The following is a 23,619-nucleotide window of genomic DNA, read 5'->3' as shown; positions in this document are numbered from 1 at the left end:
CCATCATCCTGCCTGAGCTAACCGTATCCGACACAAACAGTTCCCATTCATGGTGGCCCCATCCCATTTACACCATCCGCAGTCCAAGAGGCAATCTTGTGCTTGTGTTTTAACATAAACTTCACATCACATGCATACTAACACTACTTCATGAGCAAGGAATTACCACGTCTGGTTCATTGACATTTACATCTGGGAACCATTTCAATCAGATTAATCCGTTTATCTAAATAATTTTCCACTCACTTCACAACATCAGAACTCACCAATACATTTTCTGCAGATGCTTCCAACCTTCCTTTTTGTAGACTGAGGTGCAAGATTCATTATTACCTGGAGTTCTGCAGGCTGGACCCTTATCAGGGTGTAAGGGAGACCAAATAATAATCTCTATCCCATCAGAGTTTTAGAAAAGGGAAAAGAGTAGGGCAGATGGAGGTGTCATTGTCAGCCTCTTCCTGATAGTGCTGCTGGAGAAAGTGGCTTAGATGTGCGGTAACAATAGGCTTTGTGTTAGGACAGGCAGCTTATATTGCAGTAACAGCTCAGGAATGTTGCTGGCTGATAAAAACAAAGGTTTATTTCTGGTCCCCATTACCTGTCCACTGTGGGCCAGCTGAAAGTCTGCTCCATGGCATCTTCACTCAGGAACCCAGCAGTTAGACCACTGCCAATCCTGGTGGCAGAGAGGAAAATGCGAGAACGGCAAGCCTCACACCGACTCTCAGAGCTTCCAGCCAGAGGTGACCACATCACTTCTGCTCACGTTTCATTGGCCACATGGGAGCTCCACTACCACAGGCGCCCTAAGCCTGAGCCCCAGAGCAAGACAGATGTGTTCCCCGAGACCAAGCTTCCTGGAAAAGGCACAGGTTTCATCTCACTGCCAGGTTTAACCTTCGGCAAAGAGCAAAGCCACACATATGCTCTCTGCAGACAGGCAGATCCCAAAGAGAGTGGATGATGGGGGTAAACTGCTTAACTGCCCAGTCAGGCAAAAACAATCAAATCACAATACGACTTTTGCAAAACAGGTTTTCCACTTACTCATTGTCTTTCAGTTTCAAGTTCTCAGTTCACTCTTGAGCCCTTTCTTCTTCAAGTTCTCCACTTTATTCTTTATCTGCTTTCCCGTCATTCTAGCCTGCTTCATCCTCCTCCAATAAGAACCATGAATCCCACTCTACTGCTGGATGCCCAGCTACCTGAACCAATAATCCAACGCCTGAGTTACGAACAGAAAAACTTGATGTTTAGATCAGTCTGAGAAAGGTTTGCCCATGACTCGCCACCAGAGGCTTCCTACAGAAACACTGAGCAAGTGGATGAATGAAGAGACACCGTCCAGTGCCCAGTATAGTATGTGCTCCTTCAATGTGAGTTTCCCATCTTCGGCACTTTTGCTGATTCCAGTCCCCCCTTGTGGCATGCTCTTTCCTTTGAGCTCTTTCCTTATCCAAATTCCAACAATTCTTCCAATGTCAAGCTCAGGTCCCACCTCTCCTGGGCACATTCCCACCTTGACAACCAGTGGCGACCCATAGCGATACTCTGCCTACATCCCTGTGCTGCCACTTGGAGCTCAAGTTCTCATCTGACTTCCGTGTATGATGACTTGGTTCTACAAGTTACCTTGAAGCTCTTGGAGGGTGGGGGCAATGCCTTCTATGCCCCCTGCGTCCCTGACCACACCCAACCTAACGCAAGGCACAGAGCAGCCTCGTGACAAATAGTTCCTGAAACAACTCGATGCACACGTTCTGCAGTGTGGTTGGCAGGGTCTGCTCCGCCGCAGTGGGTGATGGAGCAAAGGAGCAGCAGCCTTCGAAGCATGGCCCCTGGCCGTGGTGACCACCCAGGACACTGTTCCCATGCAGGTCCATGGACTATGGGGTGAGTTGAGATCCTGCTTTCTGGAAAACATGCCAGAGCTTCTAACAGGAGCTGAAATCAGTAAGGAGATAAAGGAAAGCAAATACACATCTTATTATAATTATTATATTATTCAGTTCTTCCAGTCTCCTGGGATTTTTTGTTGTTGTTGTTCTTTTACAGGACCCTTTTTAACAGGTAAAGAGGTGGATTTTATACTGTATATTACCTAGTAGTTACACCCAATGCTGGCCTTTTGGTGACGTCTCGATGGTAAATTGACTGTCTTGCCTAAGTTATTTGATGTACCGATAATGACAATTCACTTATTCTGAGCCAGTTACTGTTCCAAGCACGTTACTTGTATTAATCTATTAAGTTTTTACAAGAACTCTAAGAGGCAGGTGCTACGAATGTCAATAGAGTCACATCTGATCAGAAACTTAGATATCAGAAAACCCAGTCACAGAGAAGTTGGCTTACTTGGCTAAGGTAACAGAGCCTGGAGGTGGTCGAACCAGGGTGTAAACTTCTGTACTCGGCCTCCTGAGGCTAGGCGCTTGACCTCTACACTGAAGAGCAGGTGGGGCAAGAAAGGGAGAACTAGGGCCTTCTGAAATCAATCACATAGAGCATGGCCCTGAGCCAGACAGACCTGGGTCCAAGTTCTGGCTTTACTGCCTACTAGAGGTTTTATTTTAGACAAGTTGCTTCACCCTTCTAGACCTAGTTCCTTCAGCTGTGCAATGGAGTTAAGGGAGGTTAATATATGTGTCTGGCAACCGTAGGCTGGCGATAGATGTTAGGTGTGAATTGTTCTCCTATTTTCTCTTCTTCTAAAACCAGAATCTTTCTATCATTCAGACTGCACCCCATCTCTTCACTCTCCACTCTGTTCTCTGGTTTGCAAACACAGAGCAAGGTAAGAAAAGTGTCTGATAAAGGACAGTTTCCAGGCTGGCCAAGCAGTGACTAGACCACCAGGTACCTCTGTGCAGCACCTGCACTCAGCAGCCCTAAGACCCCCCGTGAGACCAGACTCCACCGACCTCAGCTGGAAGTAAAGACGTGGCTGAGAAGAAAACACAGTTCCTTGGGTATTTATTGTTATTCCTCCTTAAGAGCCTTCCTTCCCTTCCCCCTCTCTAGTGTTTAATCAGATATTTCAAATTTAATAATAGGTCCCAACCCCAACGATGAGCTACAAATAGCAAAACAAACCGATATTTCTTCATGGTTACTTCATAAAATGGCAGAGACCGTGGCTTGGCTGCAGAGGGCTAAGCTGGTTAAATTAGTTTTTACAAAAAGAGGGACTCTCTTCCCTCTGGTGTCACCAACAATACTGAAGGCAATTTAATAGCTTCATGCGAAGAGCCATGTCTGGATCTCAAGTCATAGCTTTTTCTTTCTTTTTTTTAAAAATTAATTAATTAATTAATTTTTGGCTGCATTGTGTCTTCATTGCTGCGCTTGGGCTTTCTCTAGTTGCGGCGAACAGGGGCTACTCTTTTTTTTTTTAACATCTTTATTGGAGTATAATTGCTTTACAATGGTGTGTTAGTTTCTGCTGTATCACAAAGTGAATAAGCTATACATATACATATATCCCCATATCCCCTCCCTCTTGCGTCTCCCTCCCACCCTCCCTATCCCACCCCTCTAGGTGGTCACAAAGCACTGAGCTGACCTCCCTGTGCTATGCAGCTGCTTCCCACTAGCTATCTAGTTTACATTTGGTAGTGTATATATGTCCATGCCATTCTCTCACTTCGTCCCAGCTTCCCCTTCCCCCTACCCACGTCCTCAAGTCCATTCTCTACGTCTGCATCTTTATTCCTGTCCTGCCCCTAGGTTCTTCAGAACCAAGCAGGGGCTACTCTTCATTGCACTGCATGGCCTTCTCACTGCGGTGGCTTCTCTTGTGGCAGAGCACATGGTCTATGTGTGTGGGCTCGGTAGTTGTGGCACATGGGTCCAGTAGCTGTGGCTTGCGGACTCTAGAGCGCAGGCTCAGTAGTCGTGGCGCACGGGCTTAGTTGCTCCGCAGCATGTGGGATCTTCCTGGACCATGGCTCGAACCAGCGTGCCCTGCATTGGCAGGCGGATTCTTAACCACTGCGCTACCAGGGATTTCCAAGTCAAGGCCTTTTTCTGACGGAAACACTGGTTTGGGCTGTTGGCCCTTCAGCAGGGGAGCTGGGTGGTCAGATGTGGTCTGGAGAGTCTGCCTGGATTTGAACCCCGCACTTGCTGCTTGACCTTGGGCAAGTCACTGACCCTCTGTCGTAGGCTGAATAGTGACCACTCAGTGATATCAGGTCTGAATCCCTGGAACTCGTGAATGTTACCTCATATGGTAAGAGTTTTGCCAATATGATTAAATGAAAGGTTTTGAGATGAGGCAGTTTTCCTAGATTATCTCCTTGGGCCCTGAATGCCATCACCAGTATCCTTGTAAGAGAGAAACAGAGATTATGCCCTCACATAGAAGACGGAAGGTGAAGCGATGATGGAAGAAGAGAGAGATGAGAAGATGGCTTTGAAGATGGAGGAAAGGGCCATGAGCCAAAAAGATGTGGTTCCGGAAGCTGGTTGAGGGAAGAAACGGGTTTTCCCCAACAGCCGCTGGAGAGAGCACAGCCCCGCCTACACCGTGATTTCAGCCCGTTGAAATGTTGTTGGACTTCTGGCCTCCAGAACAGTGAGAGAATACATTTCTGTTGCTCTGAGACACCAAGTTTACAGCAATTTGTTACAGCGGCCCTAGGAGTCATGGTACGTACACGTGTGGTACATACATCCTCTCGGAGTCGTGGTGTCTGTGACCACCAGGCACAGGATGGATGGGGGCAGGGAGCTGATGTGGAGGAGGGGTGGCAGTGACAGACAGGCTGAAAAGTGAGATGGAGAAGCTGCCCGCAAACTCCATGCCTGGGCAGTTTCCCAAGGATACAGGACAGAGGTCCACGTATTCATTTAGCACTTCTTGAGGGCAAGACCCCAGTGTAACTCTCTCCACAAATCCTAGTGATATGGACTCTTCAGTCAAAATCTCACTCCGCCACTGGGTGACCAGGAGCATATTATTTAACCCTTCAAAGGCTCCATTACCTGAGCCTTAAAACATGCTGAGGAGGTAACAGTACAACGTCCTGCGTGGCACCGAGCAGGTGCTTAAAGCTGGTTTCTTTCTGGTCCTCTCTGAGAACTGATCTTGCTGCCCGTTCGCAACCACTTGGACACTAGTGAGAGGAGAAAAGACATGAACCGTGATTCCTGCGGCTGTGCTGCGGGGGACTGCCTACCCTCACGGTCCCCCGTGTCAACCTGCCGCCCGGGAACGGCCCTTGACGGAGCTCCTGTCAGCCCTTCAAAGGTCAGTGAACACATATTCATTGAGCACCTACTACGTGCCAGGCACCGGTTAAAGGACAGCCCTCAGTGAAATGTTTTACGGTAGAACAGTGTAGTGCAGGGCTGCCGCCAGCTCCAAAGGTGCTTTGCGCAGATTACAGAAGGTTGCCCTTTCTGGGCAGACACAGCCCCATCAGTACACAGCTTGGCAAGCAGGAAGCCCCTTCGTGTAAAGAAAAAAGTGCCCGTTCATCGGAGTGGACACAGCCCGGGCAGGGCGCATGGCTTGGCAGGCAGAGTGAGGACTGGGCTTAGGCCCTGCAGGCCCCTCATCCAGGCAGCCTCACCACGCACAAGTGTCCCACCAGGCACAGTGTCCCCGCAGCCATGCATTTTTCTTAAAGATAAATGTGCTCTGTTCAAGGGCTTCTCTTCTATTCTCTCCTTTCAGACGTGTGAAAATGTCCTTTCCTGTATGAAATGTTGGTAACAGTAGATGGTAGTTGCTTGTCTTCTCTCTTTTGTGAACTGTCCTTAGCAAAATAAAGTTGGCAGCTTTATGTCAGTACTCTGCTTTGGACGTTTTTCTGGCCCATAAAATTAAAAACTTTGGGAATCACCTACTGATGGGAGGTGTTGTGTGGTAAGAAGCCCTCTGTTCGAGCAAAAGAAAAGCCCCTGTAAAAAACACAGAGCTGGGCAGGTACTATACTGCCATCCGTGTCCTGAGCTGCAGTGATCTGCATGACATGACATCGCAGAATCGCTGGCTTGCTATGGTTATCACGATATCTATGTAATAACCTTGGAAGTTGCTGTCTTTGTGACATATGAGGTCCATGCCAGGCAGATATTCGAAAAAGAAAGATTTTTGTGTCTGAGAAATGTACGTGCTGTCAATAAACGGCATTGCTTGAACACAGCTGCACGCACACGTGAAAATACTCATGCACACGGGAGAATCATTGTCTCTTGCATGCTTTGGTGATTTTGGACCTCACGTGAGGTCCACAGAGCTATAGGAAGGCAGGCCTTGGCTCCAGTGATAAATCTGGACTTTCTCTCTTAGCCAGGATTCTCTCAGTTGATCCAAACAGAAAACTGGTCTCAGTTAAAGTAGAGTGTATTGGCTCACCTCACTGAGAAATGAGGGTCTGTGTCAGGTACAGCTTGATCCAGGGTCTCAGTGACAGTATCAGGACTTACCGTTCTCCCCACCGCCAGGCAGTCTACTTTCCCCTGTATGCTCCCCCATGAAGGCCTCACCACACAGTTAGGTGGCTGCCAAAGTTCTAGCCTTGGAGGCACCAAAAAAAAAGAGAGCTTATCTTCCCAATTGTTCAAACAAACAAAAGTTCAGCACCTGGGTCTCAGCCTGAACTAGATCATGAGCCTATCCCTGGACCTATCGCTGTGACCAAGGACATGCCCAAACCTGGGGCAGAGCTGTGCGGAAGGGTTAGTTGTCTAGAATAAAGTCAGGGTCAAGGGATGCAGCTAGCCAAGCTTATTTTCTCTCCCTAAAGGAGTGAGTTCTAAGAAGTTAGTCCCCAAAGAGACAGCACCTGTGCTGCCTGTTCTCCTTTTGCCTCTCCCCAACCCCGCCCGCCCTTCTATTCTCCCCGCTACCCTTGCCCCACCTGCTCCCTGCTCTGTGCTCTGAGATGCTGTCCCCCGGGGGCTTCCTCACCAGGCCTCTTACCACTGGCCACTGATTGTATCAGACAAGGGGAGGCATAAGCAGATCTGAGGGAGGGAGGAGAAAGTGGTGGGTGTTTCTTCTCTGCCCCCTCCCTGCTCTAGTACCTCCCAAAGCCCCATTCTCACCACTCACACCATCTCCTCCCCCGCCCCTCCAGCCTTTGAGGGAGTAACAGCTTCCTGATGCCGTAGTCTCATACCTCAATGTCCCTTGTTTGTTCCCCTGACCCTGCCCACGTATCTGCAGATTGTCCCTTAAAGTCTTTTTATCTAAATCAGGAGTCAACAAACTTTGGCCCACAAGCCAAATTACCCCTCCCAGACCCCCTCCCAGTCTCTTTTTGTAAGGACAGTTTTACTGGACCACAGCCCCACCCATGGCCAGTCGTTTAGGTGCTATCTGTGGCCAGTTGTGACAGACATGGTATGTGACCTGAAAACCAAAAATATTTACTTTCCGGCCCTTCACAGAAAAAAATTGCTGACTCCTGGACAAACCATTTCTGATGGATTTTGTTTCCTGCTGGGACCCTGTCTATTATACTTCCTCATAAAATTTAAGAAGAGAATGCTACTTTTGCTGTAAGATTTGTACATAAATTTTGAGAGGAAACTAATATAAAAGGTCAACCCATCTGGTTCAAGGGGAAACCACACGGGGGAAAGAGAGCTGTAGTGATCTTCCTATACAGTGAGGCTTGCTCTCTCCCAGCCCTTGAGTTGAGAAGTCTCAGGGCAGAGAATGCCCCCAGCACTGCACCCCAAGCCAGCACTCATTCAGATAGCACACCTGGGTGCTCCGACTTCAACAGAGAATGCCAGTGAACAGGAAAATCAATATGTAAAGAACCAAACCAAAGTGCCAGATGAAAAAGATGAACATTGCTAGGTTTAGAAAATAAAAATGTTCTAAACAGATAAACAGTAAGCAAAGTACTTTCATTTGTACTGTTTTCCAGTCCATAAAACCCTAATGTCCGCCAACGTTTCATTAAGAGCTTCCATGCCACTCGGCACGCCTGCTGCGGCTTGAACAGATTGCTGCAAACATGTTATCCGAGTTGCAGACCCAATCTTTTGCAATGTTTTACATGGGTGCTAAATGGGGGAGAAGTCTGATCAATCGTGAACAGAACTCTGGTTGAGGGGAAAAGTAAATGCTGGAGTTAAATGAACAATATCTATCATTCTGCAATGTGGTTTTCCCAGTCAATCAAAAAAAAAAAAAACAAACTTGGGGCTTCCCTGGTGGCGCAGTGGTTGAGAGTCCGCCTGCCGATGCAGGGGACACGGGTTTGTGCCCTGGTCCGGGAAGATCCCACATGCCGCGGAGCGGCTGGGCCCGTGAGCCATGGCTGCTGAGTCTGTGTGTCCGGAGCCTGTGCTCCGCAACAGGAGAGGCCACAACAGTGAGAGGCCCATGTATCGCAAAAAAGAAAACAAAAACAACAACAACAAAACGGTAGGCAAAGAACATTTATTGGAGTGAAGAGAGGGAAAAAAAAAAAAAAACAGCAATGAACACATGCAACCAGATCCTTTGGCTTTCAGAAACAGGAAGGATTTGTGTTTTGAATAATTTCCAGTGAAATAAATGTTCAAATTATATTGGAAAATGGTTCATTTGGACTCCTAGCCTTTTGTAATCTCCAAACCTAATAATACTGCAGTTTATGAAATCCCTTACTAATATAGCAAAGCCTTTTCATCTATTGTTACACTCATTCCTGAAGTGGCCCTACTGGTAGCTTTCTGAACCATCAGCCAGAATTGAAGGTGCTATATAGAGCTTTTTTCCTTGACGATTTCCATTTTGTGACCGCAAGGAAGAAGAAAAAACCCTAAACAATAAATCAGCAACCCTGAAGTGGATTCTGGGCTGCAAAGCTGAGAAGACTTGGACAAATTCTTTTTTTATTATTTATATTTATTTATTTATTTGGATGCACTGGGTCTGGGTCTTAGTTGCAGCAGACAGGCTCCTTAGTTGCAGCTTGCCGGGTCCTTACTTGTGGCCTGCAAACTCTTGGTTGCAGCATGCACTTGGGATCTAGTTCCCTGACCGGGAATCGAACCCTGGCCCCCTGCATTGGGAGCATGAAGTCTTAACCATTGTGCCACCAGGGAAGTCCCCAAATTCTTAAATCAATCCCTGATCCTCAATTTCTTTATCTGTAAAATGTAACCAACACTCCCTCCCCACCCCTGCCACCCAGGTTCTCGTAAATTCATGCATTCCCATTTGTTGAATACTTACTAAGCACCTTTTATGTGTCAGGAGGGTGCTGGATGAGCAGGAAGATGCAGCCCCTGAAAGATGCCTCTTGAAGCTCATATGCCGAGGAGAGAACTGCCAGTGACAATGTGTTATGATACGCTCTAGGACAGCAATAGAAACAGTTCTTTGAAAGCACCCAGGAGGTACCTATGGGCCAGAAAGAGCTGGAAGGAAGGGATCAGTAAATGTATTCTGAAGCATGAGTCAGAGGGGAGGGGTAGAATGGAGGATATTATCACCACCAGGGAGAAGAGAGAACATGACCTCTTAGGATTACTGACAGCATCTTTGCTTGGCCATACCCCAAGCCTCAAGGTGGGAGAGGCAGAAGCCCTGGGAAGGAGGGTGAGCTAAGCAAGACCAAGGGCCTCCTGGCACTACTGAGGAGTTTGCACTTTTCCCTTGAAGGCAATGGGGGAGCCCACTGCAGGGTTTCTGCTGGGGGACATGGCCTGATTCAATGTGCTTCAGGAAGGCCGTCCTCACTGTCAGCAGCAGCCAGGTAGAGAAGGAGTCAGAGGGGAGACTGGAGACAGGGAGGCCGTTAATCAGGAAGAGACGGCAGTGGCTGAAGTGGGATAGAGGGAGTGGGGATGAGGGAGAAGAGGAGGATGTGACAGGCGTGGAGTTGATGGGGCAACTTGACAGACTGGGGAGAAAAGGCAAGGAAGGTGTCAAGGACACCATTTGTCCAGGTTCCTACCTGGACAAAAGGGCAGATGCTAGTTCTATGAACCGAGAGAGAGAGCACACTTGAAGGTGATGTCTGGCACCAGGCAAGGTACACAATAGATGCTCAGTTAAGTGTTGACTCAAAGCAGAAACTTTCATCTCCTAGCTTCATTCTCCCCTCTCTTCCATCACCCCTCCCACCCCCCACGCACACACACTCTGTCCCCACCCACTCTACCTCATCCTGCACATCACTGCCTGGGAAATCTTCTTAAAACACCAATTTGTCTGTCAGATTTAAATGGCTCATTTAAATGGCTCAGGATTTCCCCAGGCACCATTCAAACACCCCCACCCCCCCCACCCCCCACCCGCTCAGCTTCCTTAATCCAGCTCCCCATACCAAGCCAGCCCCGTTTCCACTCTGCTTCAATCCAGCTGTGCAGAGAGCGGCCCCATGATGTGCTGGCCTCCAGGCCTTTATTCATGCCACGCTCCCCTCCGGGAGCATTCACCTCTCCTTCGTTCTGCCACTGCAAATTCAAATCAGAGAGTCACAGTGGAGACCAGGAAAAAAGAAAGCACTTCTCTCTGTACCCCTGTTCTGTTCATTCAAGACAGGCTTAATTCTTTGACATCCAGGCAACACATAGAGTCTGCGGCTGAGGAAGTTTCGAGAGAAGAGAAACAAGAGGTAAGGTTATCTAGATTACAGATAAACCAGCTAATAAAATAAGTCTTATTACATCCTTCTAGCACATTCCAAACTCTCAGAGTCCTTCTGATTCTGAAATGCATTTTGAAAGCATGAGTGGATTATGATTGTCAGGAAGAAAAGCAATTTTCTTTCAAGGCCTTAAGCTATAAAAACTGCTATTCCTGTTCTCTCTCTAAATGAGCCCACTTTAGTATGTGCCATTGGGAAATGAAGGCAATTGCTTGATGCCTAGGAATTACCAAAGATTTACTTGAAAACGCTACCTCACACTTGGTAGGAAATAAGTCTAAATGAAAAGGAAAACAATTAGACCAAATGTGCCAACTTCAACAGTGTTGATTGGTTGGTCGGTTGATTTTGAAAGCCCATTTTTATTTCTGGAATCAAAAGTTGCAAAAACAAACAAACAAAAAAACCACCAGTCTTGACAGTCCCTGGATGAGAAGCCCCTGGGGCAAGCACAGACAGGGTTACTTCGAAGGCCACCCACCTTTGGGTTTGAGCCCCTCCCAGGACTCTGGGAAGGGTGTCCTACTGGACACACTGGGCCGTCAAATTGTAATCCCTCAGGCCAAGGAAGCTACAGAGCCACCTGGAACAACAAAAACACTCCCGTCCAGCAGGCTTCCCCATTGGAATGTGACAGGCTTCCTGCCCCTAGCCAGCTTCGCTCCCTTTCCAGCCCCTAGGGCAGCGTTTCTCAAACAGTGGCCCTAGAATCACCTGCACCTGCATCAGAATCACCTGGACTCTTTAAACATGCAGGTGCAGGCTCCCTATTCTGCACTTCCTGAGACCACATCCTTGGAGGTAGGCTCATTCTTCAACACCACCAGTACAGCCAGATTAGCAAGACTTCTCTTTCCTCCCAACCCATTAGAATTTTCCTTCCATTGTTCTCCTTATTCAGCTAAAGGTCCCTGGTCTATTGTTTTATTCTAAACTTCCTTGCAATTCCACTCTGTTCCCCCACTAAATTCACTCTCCACCCACCTGAATAACTTTGCCAAATCTCTTGCAACTACTAGTTTGCTTCCAACTACAATTTCCTGATTACCAGTCCCATCATCTTGCAGCATTTGACCTTGCTCCTCATCTCTGAAGATTTAGAGGCTGCCCAATGAGAATTCCCTCCTCCTCTAGGTTCCAACCGCCCTTTTGGAGACTAACTGTCATACTTCTTTGACTTTTCAACAATTATCAGAGCCTTGTCAACTATCCACTTTTTTGCTCCCATAACACATCATTTTTCTGTTCTCTTTCTACCTCTCTGACAAGACTGTCTCGGTGGTATACACAGGCCTCCTCTTCCTCTGCCCCAGTCCTCCAGGCCTGGCTCTAAGTCTCCTCTCTCCTAGATCTCTTCTCTCCCAAAGACATTTCATTCAGATCTATAATTTCAATTAATAGCTAAAATGCATAAGACTAAACTAGTAATAACTCCAGCCCAAACTTGTCCTCTGAACGGCATACCCCAACTTCTCAAAACCTCCCCTTGAATATCCCAAAGTTATCCAATTTAGCATGTCTAATCTGAACTCGAAATGGACCGCTGCCCCCAACTGGGGCCTCTTCCAGAATTCTCCAGCTTCCTGGAGGATAACTCACTTGGCACGTAGTGGAATTGCCCTAGTTTTTCCAGTTGGGACCATCCTAGAGGAGCTGATAACCAGTCAGTCCCAGACATATGAGCAAGTCAGAATGGGCTCAGCCAACCACAGCTGACTGCAGGGGCAGAAGCGAGCCCAGCGGAGAGCAGCCAAGCTGGCCCAGGTCAGCTGAACCCCTGCAAACTTGTAAACTAAACAAATGTTTATTTTTGTATGCCACTGAGATTTTGTGGTTTTCTCACTACATAGCATTATTTTGTCAATGGATATCCGATACGCTGCAGTTAAAACACTCAACGATTGAAGAATGGTGCAATGCCATGCAGCCTCTAAGAACGCTGTGTAGATATACAGTCATCCCTCAGTATCGGTGGGGGGATTGGTTCCCAAACCTGCCTGGAGATATCAAAATCCGATAATGTTCAAGTCCTTTTTATAATATAGAGTAGTATTTGCATATAACCTACACACGCTCTCCTGTATACTTTAAATCATCTCTAGATTACTTATAATAACTATACAATGTAAATGCTATGTAAATAGTAGCTGGCACATGGCAAATTCAAGTTTTGCTTTTTGGAATTTTCTAAAAAAATGTTTTTAAGTATTTTTCAGTCCCCAGTTGGTTGAATCCGTAGACACAGATACGAAGGGCGGACTGTAAACTGACCTGAAATGTTCACACTAAACTGATAAATTGCAGAAGGGAGAGAAGATTGAAAAACAATGTGTATAATATGACTCCATTTTCATAAAACATACATTTCTACATCTGCATATGGAAGTGTCAGGTCTAAGATACAACAAGATGTTGACATGGTTATCTCTGGGTGATAGGACTTGGGGTAATTTTCATTTTATGTCACTAGTATAATTGTTCAAAAGGGAGAAAAAATCTTTGCCATAGAGTACATTTTGTTTGATTATCCTTTGGCTTATCGGTAAGCACCTGAATGTTTTTCAAGTACTCTTTGCAGAGAAGGGCACCGGTAGTTATTCCTGCAGCATCCTATGCAGGCAACATGGAAACATAACATCTAAGGACTGCAGGTAGCAGAACACACCTGTCTAATCCTACCAGCAAACCTGAAAAGAAAAGCTCTGTTGGTGGAGGGGGCTTCACACCAGCCCAATCTTCCCAACCCACCATTAGAGCCAGCGAAGCCTTAGAGGTCCCTCCCAGTTGGGGAAACTGGGAGCAGAGTAGAGCACCTCCAGAACCTTCCTGCCTACAGGGCTTAGTTACATGCAGTGGACAAAGAAAAGAGATCTTTTTCTAAGTTCCTACTAACAGGGTGTCAAATTTCATACATTCAGAATAAGAAATTCAATGCCCCAGGGCAGGCCAAGGTTACCTAATGTTCTAATCCTTCCAAAGGCTAAAAGGACTTTGTTTCTTTATTTTTCTTCCTTCCATCTTTCCTTCCTTCCTTCCTTCTTTCCTTCCTTCCTTCCTTCCTTCCTTCCTTCTTTCCTTCCTTTCTCCCTCCCCCGCCCCCTCCTTTCTCTCCCAATCACTCACGGAGTGCCCTCTCTCTCTCTCCTTCTTTCTTTCTTTGTTTCCTTCCTTATCTAAGATTTGGCAGGTAGGCCTTCATTTTAAATAATTCCTAGTTTATAGCAAATCTATCCCTGTACTTTCCCAGCCAATCCTCAATTTGCAGTAAACACCAAATCCATTTTTTTTCTGCCACTACTGCTGCTGTAGCTAAAATCCTCCGGATAAAGCTGGTGAAAATTATACACCAGGCTGATGGACTCTATAGCAATCGTATGCAATCTGATCCAAGCTGGCTGTGCTTAAAACACAGGATTTCCTTTCCTCATTCCTACTTATGTCCTCATCCTTTTCCCTAATGTGAGTTCGATCTTAACCTTTTCCATCCTTTTCATTCCACAGCACCTCACACTCCATGGAGACCCTGACTCCTAACATGTGAGGTCCAGCAACTGCCCTTCCTCCTCCTCCAAATGTCTCCGCCCTCCTGGTTTCCTGTTATCACACCCCACCCCCACCCTGCCCAGCAACAGCAGCTCCCTTCAAAGCTCTTGGTCTCAGCCCACCCTAGGACTCCCCTAGGACAGAGGTTCTGTAAATGAGTGTCCAGGGGATCATGTGGAGTCCAAGAGGCACTCCACGTGATCCATGAATCTTTTGAAATTAATGCGGAATTTGGTCTTTTTGTCAGTTTCTAGGTGAGAGTCTCTAGATTTCCTCTAATTTCCAAAGGGCCTTGCCAGTCTAAGACTTTTCTTCATCAGTTACCTGCTCTTTCCTGCATTTTTAGGCTCTCTGTTTTTCGACTGGTATCCTCTTCATCTACACACAACCTAGGTGTACCATGACATATAATTACCAGATGTATTAGTCTGCTCTGGCTGCCATGGCAGACTACCACAAGCTGGGTGCCTTCAATAACAGAAATTAATTTTCTCATGGTTCTGGATACAGGAAGGTCCAGGATCAGAGGGCCGGGATGGCTGGTTTTTGGTGAGAACTCTCTTCTTGGCTTGCAGATCACCACTTTCTCACTATATCCTAGTATGGCCTTTCCAGGGCCAGGTGCATGCAGGGGTGGGGATGGAGGAGGTCTCTTCTTATTATGATGCCACCAATCCTATTGAATTAGGGCCCCACCCTTAAAACCTTACTTAATCTTAATGACCTCCTAAAGACCCTATCTTCAAATATAGTCACTTTGGAAGTTAGGACTTCAACATATGAATTTCAGGGATGCTGAGGAGGTGGCACACAGTTCAGTCCATAGCACCAAGGATAAAATAATTTGATTTAAGATGTCAAAGTTGTGATCTTTGTTACAGTGGCAAGAGTTTCCTAACTCATCTTCCAGCCTTTTAAAATACCCTTCACACTATAGCCGATCATACCTTTCAAAATCACGATGTTAGGAGAAACTTCTTCACTCTGATGTGTTCTGCTATGTGGAGAAGCAGCCACTAGGTAGCACTCCAGGCCTCTCACTATCTACTGCTGCTCAAGGAGCCCCACATCAGTGGTCCAGTGCCTTCCTCTCCCCTGCTTCTTGGGAATGAGCTGTCCACATAGAGCATCCTTTTTTCTCTGATCCTGTGTGCCCAGAGTCTTACAGGAACTCCCCAGTATTTTAGCATTTCCTTTTGGAGGTTTCCATCTCTCTGCCATTATTACCCACTCTTCTTGCATTACTCACTCTTCTTGTCTACTTTTTCAACTAGAGACTTTAACATATTAGTCATAGTTATTTTAAATGCCCTGCATCATATCTAAACCCTGTTCTCATCCTTGCTTTGCCTCTTCAGACTGTGTTTGTTCTTCCCTTTCGTCATGTCTTGTAATTTTTTCGTTGAAAGGCAGACATGACCTATTAGGTAATAATAACTAAGGTAAAAAAACATTTAGTGAACTTTTATGTAAATCTGGCCAGCAGTTGAGTTGTGTTTCATGTTTGCTGTAACTGTAAGTGCCAAGGGCCTCAAATTTCTCTAGGGTCCTTGTTTTTATCTCCTCTGTTGTCTTTGGGTTTCCCTAAGAACTCCTTTTTTTTAAACATCTTTATTGGGGTATAATTGCTTTACAATGGTGTGTTAGTTTCTGCTTTATAACAAAGTGAATCAGTTATACATATACATATGTTCCCATATTTCTTCCCTCTTGCGTCTCCCTCCCTCCCACCCTCCCTATCCCACCCCTCCAGGCGGTCACAAACCACCGAGCTGATCTCCCTGTGCTATGCGGCGGCTTCCCACTAGATATCTACCTTACGTTTGGTAGTGTATATATGTCCATGCCTTTCTCGCACTTTGTCACAGCTCACCCTTCCCCCTCCCCATATCCTCAAGTCTGTTCTCTAGTAGGTCTGTGTCTTTATTCCTGTCTTACCCCTAGGTTCTTCATGACATTTTTTTTTCTTAAATTCCATATATATGTGTTAGCATACGGTATTTGTCTTTCTCTTTCTGACTTACTTCACTCTGTATGACAGACTCTAGGCCTATCCACCTCATTAAAAATAGCTCAATTTCGTTTCTTTTTATGGCTGAGTAATATTCCATTGTATATATGTGCCACATCTTCTTTATCCATTCATCCGATGATGGGCACTTAGGTTGTTTCCATCTCCGGGCTATTGTAAATAGAGCTGCAGTGAACATTTTGGTACATGACTCTTTTTGAATTATGGTTTTCTCAGGGTATATGCCCCGTAGTGGGATTGCTGGGTCATATGGTAGTTCTATTTGTAGTTTTTTAAGGAACCTCCATACTGTTCTCCATAGTGGCTGTACCAATTCACATTCCCACCAGCAGTGCAAGAGTGTTCCCTTTTCTCCACACCCTCTCCAGCATTTATTGTTTCTAGATGTTTTGATGAGAACTCCTTCTTAAATAGAGTCTGAGTCTTACAGTTCTTTCAGCTACAATCCACTTATTATACAGGAGCCCTGTTAATATGGTGGTAAAGGGTGGGGGAAGGGAAGTGTTGTATAAACTTATGATTAAATTTCAGTCTTCCTATGGGTTTGCATCCCCTTACGAATGTTTCTTTGCTACCCCTTCTCCCTTAGTTGTTACAAGAAAGGTAGAGGAGGCTGGAGACAGGAAACTGCTCTTCTCCCAGGTGAGATAAGGCTCTGAAAAGACTTTCCCACTGGAGAGTAGTCCTGTGTACTGGAGAACATTCTGGGCATATTTCAAAATGGTTACTTTCCTTGTTTACCTGCCAGAGACATAGGTGATTTTTTTCTTGGCACTTACCATGAGAACCTGGTGGGACTCTTGGAGGTAAAACCATAAAACGTCTGACCCCCTGCTCTCAAGACTATAGCCCCAGGCTTCCCTGGTGGCGCAGTGGGAGAGAATCTGCCTGCTAATGCAGGGGACACGGGTTCGAGCCCTGGTCTGGGAGGATCCCACATGCCGTGGAGCAGCTAGGCCCGTGAGCCACAACTACTGAGCCTGCGCGTCTGGAGCCTGTGCGCCGCAACATGAGAGGCCGCGATAGTGAGAGACCTGCATACCGCGATGAAGAGAAGAGTGGCCCCCCACTTGCCACAACTAGAGAAAGCCCTCGCACAGAAACACAGACCCAACACAGCAAAAATAAATTAATTAATTAATAAACTCTTACCCCCAACATCTAAAAAAAAAAAAAAAAAGACTATAGCCCCCAGGGCAGTCCCCGTCTCCCTTTAGTCCACACACAGCCTCAGCAATTCATCAAGGTTTTGGTTCCAGCAGCTTCTCCTCCAGGTCAGCTGGTCTTGACCCTCGTTTCTCTGCATTTACTTGTCTCTCCAGATTTCATGGTGGTGGTTTGCCCTGCAACCTCAGTTTTCTGGTGGGTCCAAGAAAAGTCCCTGCTTTTCAGCTTCTTTCTTGTTGTGAGGTCAGGAGTGACAACCTCTAAGCTCTTTTCTTGTTGGAGTTGAAACTGGGAGTCCCAAGGCAGGCTAGTTTATGACTGCCTGAAGTTAGTCTTTTGACTGACTAGTTTTGCTTTGACTGTGAAATCCAACAGTTGGTAGTAACAGGCCCATCCATCCCAAGAACAATACTTTATATTACTTGAATCCATTTAAATTTATTGAGACATTTTATAGGCCAGAAGATGTTCTAACTTGGCAAATTTTGTGCACTTGAGAATAATGTGTATTCTGCTGTCATTGTGTAGAATTTTCTAAAAAGTCAATCAGCTCAAGCATAGTTAGTGCTATTCAAGTCTACTATTTGCCGATTTTCTGCCTACTTGTTCCATCAGTTATTAAGGGACCATTTAAAAAAATCTCTGACTCTAATTGTGTATGTCTATTTTTCTTTGTAATGCTTTTTTGGCTTCATTTATTTTGCAGCTCTGCCATTAGGTGTATCAACATTTAGGACTGTTGTGCTCTCTTGATTAATTGACCCTTATGTGATTATGAAATGACTTTTTCTTGGCAATATTCTTTGTTCTGAAATGTGCTTTGTCTGATACAAATATAGTCATTCCAACTTACCTTTGGTTAATGTTGGCATGTTATTTTTTCCCATCCTTTTACTATTAAGCTCATTTGTGTCTTTATATTTAAGGTACATTTTCTGTAGGCAGCATATAGCTGTGTATTGCTTTTTTACACAATTTGCCAATCTCTGCCTTTTAAACTGGGGTGTTTATATGATTACCTTTAATGTGATCATTAACACGGTGAGGTTTGAGTCTTATTGTCTTGCTATTTGTTTTCTATTTGTCTTGTCGGTTCTGGGTTCCCCTGTTTCTCTTTTGTCTGCCTGCTTTGGGACTAATTGAATACTTTTTGTTTGTTTGTTTGTTTGCTTGTTTTTTGTGGTACGTGGGCCTCTCACTGCTGTGGCCTCTCCCGTCGCGGAGCACAGGCTTCGGACGCGCAGGCTCAGCGGCCATGGCTCACGGGCCCAGCCGCTCCGCGGCATGTGGGATCCTCCCGGACCGGGGCACGAACCCGCGTCCCCTGCATCGGCAGGTGGACCCTCAACCACTGCGCCACCAGGGAAGCCCAATTGAGTACGTTTTATGATTCCATTCTGTGACCACTGTCGGCTCATTAACTCTAACTCTTTGCTTTGATATTTTTGTGTTGCCTTAGGGTTTAGGGTTTAAAGCACACTTTTTCACACTACTAATCGAAGTTAAAGAATTGATTGCTAAAGACTCACAGGACCCAAAATAACAATGTTTACAAACCTACAGGAAAAGGATACAATATACAACACTAAAGTAAAGACATGTATCAAAACGAAGGCTACATCACAGTCCTGGGTCTGGAAAAGTCAGAAGGAATCCCCTGTTGTCCCCCTTTCCGTAAAAGCCATAGCCAAATGCACTTAATCTTTTAGGTCAGGAGCCACTGTTGTGTATACAGAACACCTCAGAACTAATGAGCCCCAAAGGGCACGCGGCCTGGTCCTATAAGCATATTCTTGCTACATAACAGCAGAGTCCTCCAGGAATCTCAAAAAACAATGCTGACAACTGGTAAAAATCCGCCCCTCCCACCCCTACCCCCACCCAGATTCCACAGACCCTTGGTTTCAAGACAACACAATGAATGGGTATGTTTCATGGTTTCATTAGGAGTCAGTGCTATGCAGAAACTTTAGCAAAACGACTCAGCCTAGCCTGCTGGAATTAACCCTTACCACACAATCTTTAATATATCACAGTTTGTCGTCAAGTGGTATTACACCCTTCATATGTAATATAAGAACCTTAAAACAGCAGTCTTCCATTTCTGTCCCCATGGCCTTCATACTATTGTTAGTATGCATTTTACTTATGCATATGTTATAAACCCCACAATACATTGTTATTCACTTTGTTTGAGCAGTCAATTATATTTTTTAAGGTTTTAAATAGTAAGAAAATATTATATAAGAAAAGTATCTTGGGACTTCCCTGGTGGTACAGTGGTTAAGAATCTGCTTGCCAATGTAGGGGACATGGGTTCAAGCCCTGGTCCGGGAAGATCCCACATGCCTCGGAGCAGCTAAGCCCGAGCGCCACAACTACTGAAGCCCACGCGCCTAGAGCCTGTGCTCTGTAACAAGAGAAGCCACCGCAATGAGAAGCCTGCACACGGCAACAAAGAGTAGCCCCCGCTCGCCGCAACTAGAGAAACCCCCCCACCCAGCAGCAAAGACCCAACGCAGCCAAAAATAAATTAATTAATTTAAAAAAAAAAAAGAAAGAAAAAAGAAAAGTATCATATATTCATCCTTTCAGTTACCATTTCTGGTGACTTTCATTCTTACATTAGAGCCAAATTCTATCTGGTAATGTTTTCCTTCTGCCTTTTTTGTTTCTCTAGTCCTCCTTTACAGCTTTCTTTTGCATTAAGTGAACATTGTCTAGTGTAACATTTTCATTCCTTTAATGATTTTTTAATGATTTTTTTCCACTATTCATTTTTTAGTTTTTTCCTTAGTCCTTGCCCTAAGGCTTACATTGTACATTTTAATTCATCAGGATCTACTTTAGATATACTAACTAAAGATATAAAGGTGTACTATGTTACGGCTGAGTAGAGGCTCTACCTTATGAGTAGGGGTGCATGGAAGAAGAGGCCCAACCTTTCAGCTGCACTTGCCTGGATTTAGCTTCCATGATGTATAGTTAGGAGAGATGAGAAATGCTGATGGCCTGTTCCTCCTGAAAAATACCATACCCCTCAGCTGGGAGCTGTGGGAGAGCCTGTGTTCCTGGCTGTGCCTACCTGGAGTGGAGTTTCTGCCATACTGAGCTGGAAGGGGAGCGAGAGGGAGTGGTTCATGGTTCAAATGCTACAGACTCTCCCTGGTTTTACCTTGATCCTTATCACATACTTTTAAGTTTAAAAGTTTAAGATGACTTTTTTTCTCCGGCTGCTTTTAAGGTTGTCTCTCCACCACTGGTTGTAAACACCTTGATTACGATGTGCCTCGATGGAGTTTTCTTCATGCTTCTTGTGCTTGGGGTTTGTTGAGCTTCTTGGATCTGCAGGTTATAGTTTTCATCAAGTTTGAAAACTTTTGGCCATTATTTCTTCCAATTTTTTTTTCTGTTTCTGCTTCACAGACTCAAATTACTCATATCATAGGCCACTTAAAGTTGTCCCAAATATCACTGATTCTCTTTTTATTTTTTAATTTATTTATTTATTTTTGGCTGAGTTGGGTCTTCGTTGCTGCGCGCCGGCTTTCTCTAGTTGTGGCGAGTTGAGGTTACTCTTTGTTGCGGTGCGTGGGCTTCTCATTGTGGTGGCTTCTCTTGTTGCGGAGCACAGGCTCTAGGCACGTGGGCTTCAGTAGTTGTGGCTCGCGGGTTCTAGACCGCAGCCTCAGTAGTTGTGGCGCACGGGCTTAGCTGCTCCGCGGCATGTGGGATCTTCCCAGAGGGCTCAAACCTGTCCCCTGCATTGGCAGGCAGATTCTTAACCACTGCGCCACCAAGGAAGTCCCCTTCTTTTTATTTCTTAACTTCATTTTTCTCTGTATATTTCCTTTAGGATAGTTTCTATTGCTGTGTCTTCAAGTTCATTAATATTTTGTAATGCCATTGTGATATTGTGATTTATTTTATGAAATATATATTTGGCCTTTGTCTGCTTCTTGACACAGAGCTAAGTGATAAGAATGATAAAGGTGTCCTTTGTTATTCATAACAAGCCCCTTTCAACTACCTCTGAGTTTATGTTAATAAAGTGACCTTTGGAAAGCACCTAAGGATGAGGGCTGATTGCCAGGGCAACTAACCATGTGATTATAGGATTGGAACTTTCAGCCTATCCTCCAACTTCTAGCCTCCAAAGAGGAGAGAGGGGCTGGAGCTTGAATTAATCACTCACGGCCAATGATTTAATCAAGCATGCCTAAGTAGTGAAGCCTCCATAAGTCCCAAAAGGACAGGGTTTGGTGAGCTTCTGGGTTGGTAAAGGCATGGAGGTCCTGGGAGAATGGCAAGCCCAGGGAAAGCATGGAAACTCCGAGTCCCTTCCCACATACCTTGCTCTATGCATCTCTTCCATCTGGCTGTCCTTGAGCTACAACCTTTTATAATCCAGTAAATAAAATGTTCTCCTTGAGTTCTGTGAACTGCTGTAGCAAATTAATTGGACCAAGGAGGGGGTTCAACCTATAGATGGTCAGTCAGAAGCACAGGTAACAACCTGGACTTGTAATTGTCATCTGAAGTTGGGGGTGAGACAGTCTTTTGGGACCGAACCCTTAATCTGTGGGATCTGACACTATCTCCAGGTAGATATGTCAGAATTGAGTTAAATTGTAGGACTCAGGTGGTGCTGCAGAATTGCTTGGTGGTGTGGGGAAAACCCCAGACACATTTGGTGGTCAGAAGTGTCAAAAGTGAAATACTGTAGTGGTATTCAGAGAATATTGTATGTGATGTAAATGAAAACAATAGTTTTTCTTTATATCCATGCAGTGTGTTTTTCATCTCAGGTAACATTTTTTAATCCCTGGACTTTCAATTTGAGTCTTTTTTGTGTCTTCCTTGTCTCCTCCGAACCTTTTAGATATACTGAATACAATTATAACTGTTTCAATCTTCTTCTCTGTTCATTCTAACATCTTGATGCCAAAATCTTGGATCTCTGTGCACCGATGTTGAACCGAAATACGGAGACAGAGTTTTGGAGGGAGAGAAAGAATAGCTTTATTCTTTGCCAGGCAAAGAGGGAACACAGTAGGCTAGCACCTCAAGAACTGTGGCCCCCTCCCTGGGGACTAGGAAGAGGTCTTATAGTTAGGGCTCACGGTCAGGAGTATGTGATAAGGATCAAGGCAGTAACAGTCTTGCATTCTTTCTTCTGCAAAGTTTCAACACAACACCGGGTCTGGTCATCTCCAAGGGTGGGGTTGGTGACAAGATTAAGTGTGTGCAGCCTCTCAGGTGGTTGATGAGCTTCTCTGGTCCCTTTAATCTTGCCTCAGGTGGTTTCATGGCTGTTCCTCCCTTGATTAGCAACGGTTCCAATCTGCCCTTTGGAACCCAGGAGAGGTCATGCAGGCTGGAGTCTTGCCTCCAAGAAATGGGGAACAGAAAGACCTCCATGCCTGGGAGCCCCACAGGGCCCCACTTGGTTTCAATGTGTGTCAGTTCTGGGCCAGTTTTTATTGACTGATTATTCTCTTCATTATGGGTCATGCTTTCATGTCTTGTTGTATCTGATTGGATGCTAGTAATTGTAAGTTTTACCTTGTTGGGTGCTGGATAGTTTTTGCATTCCCGTAAGTTTTTCTTGAACTTTTTTCCTGGGATGAAGTTCAGTTACTTGGAAATGGTTTGATTTTTTTCAAGTCTTGCTTTTGTACTCATTAGACATTTTCTGGAGTTGTGCTCAGCTTAGGGCTAATTATTCCCCATCACTGAGGCAAGACCCTACTGAGTACACACTTTACCCAGTGCCCCATGGACTAAATTTCCAGTCTGGCTGCTGGGAACAGGCATTGTTCCTGGTACTCACTGTTCCTTCTAAACCCCCCTTGCAGATGGTTCATTCCTCGGGCTCGTGGATGCACGGATCAGCGGTCTACTGAATACTCAAGGGGACCCTCTCTCTGATCTTTGGGGTTCTCTCTTTGTGCAGCTATGCGTTCTCTCTCCTAAGAAATGTGGCTGATTTGGTCCCTGGACCCTCACCTTTCTCTTTTCAACTCAGGGAATCTGCCAGGCTTCTTCTTAGTTTCCCCTCTCTGAACCATGCCCTGGAAAATACGTGAAGGCAAGTAAACTGGGGTAATTGTAGAACTCACGTTACTTATTTCCAATGTCCTTCATTGCTGGTGTCCAGCGCATTGAAAATTGTTGTTTCATATATTTTGTCTGTTTTTTTTGTTGTTTGTTTATTTGTTTCAAATGGAAAGGTAAATCCAGCCCCTTCCTTCACCCACCTTGACCAGA

At 45.4% G+C, this 23,619-nt stretch overlaps 1 protein-coding gene across 1 annotated transcript in view; it reads right to left on the bottom strand.

Annotated features, from left to right (window-relative positions):
• Positions 1-1,797: 1,797 nt before the first annotated feature.
• LOC307190113 (uncharacterized protein) overlaps positions 1,798-23,619 on the bottom strand; it is a 224,338-nt gene continuing 202,516 nt past the window's right edge. Inside the window, exon 5 of the mRNA XM_079929020.1 lies at positions 1,798-1,944. Within this exon, the coding sequence (XP_079785146.1) occupies positions 1,935-1,944 (10 nt within the window). The 3' untranslated portion in view covers positions 1,798-1,934. The remainder of the gene's footprint in view (positions 1,945-23,619) is intronic.

Source organism: Stenella coeruleoalba (genome assembly GCF_951394435.1).
Source record: "Stenella coeruleoalba genome assembly, chromosome: 8".
Lineage (NCBI taxonomy): Eukaryota > Metazoa > Chordata > Mammalia > Artiodactyla > Delphinidae > Stenella > Stenella coeruleoalba.
This window is presented reverse-complemented; position numbering and strand designations above follow the sequence as displayed.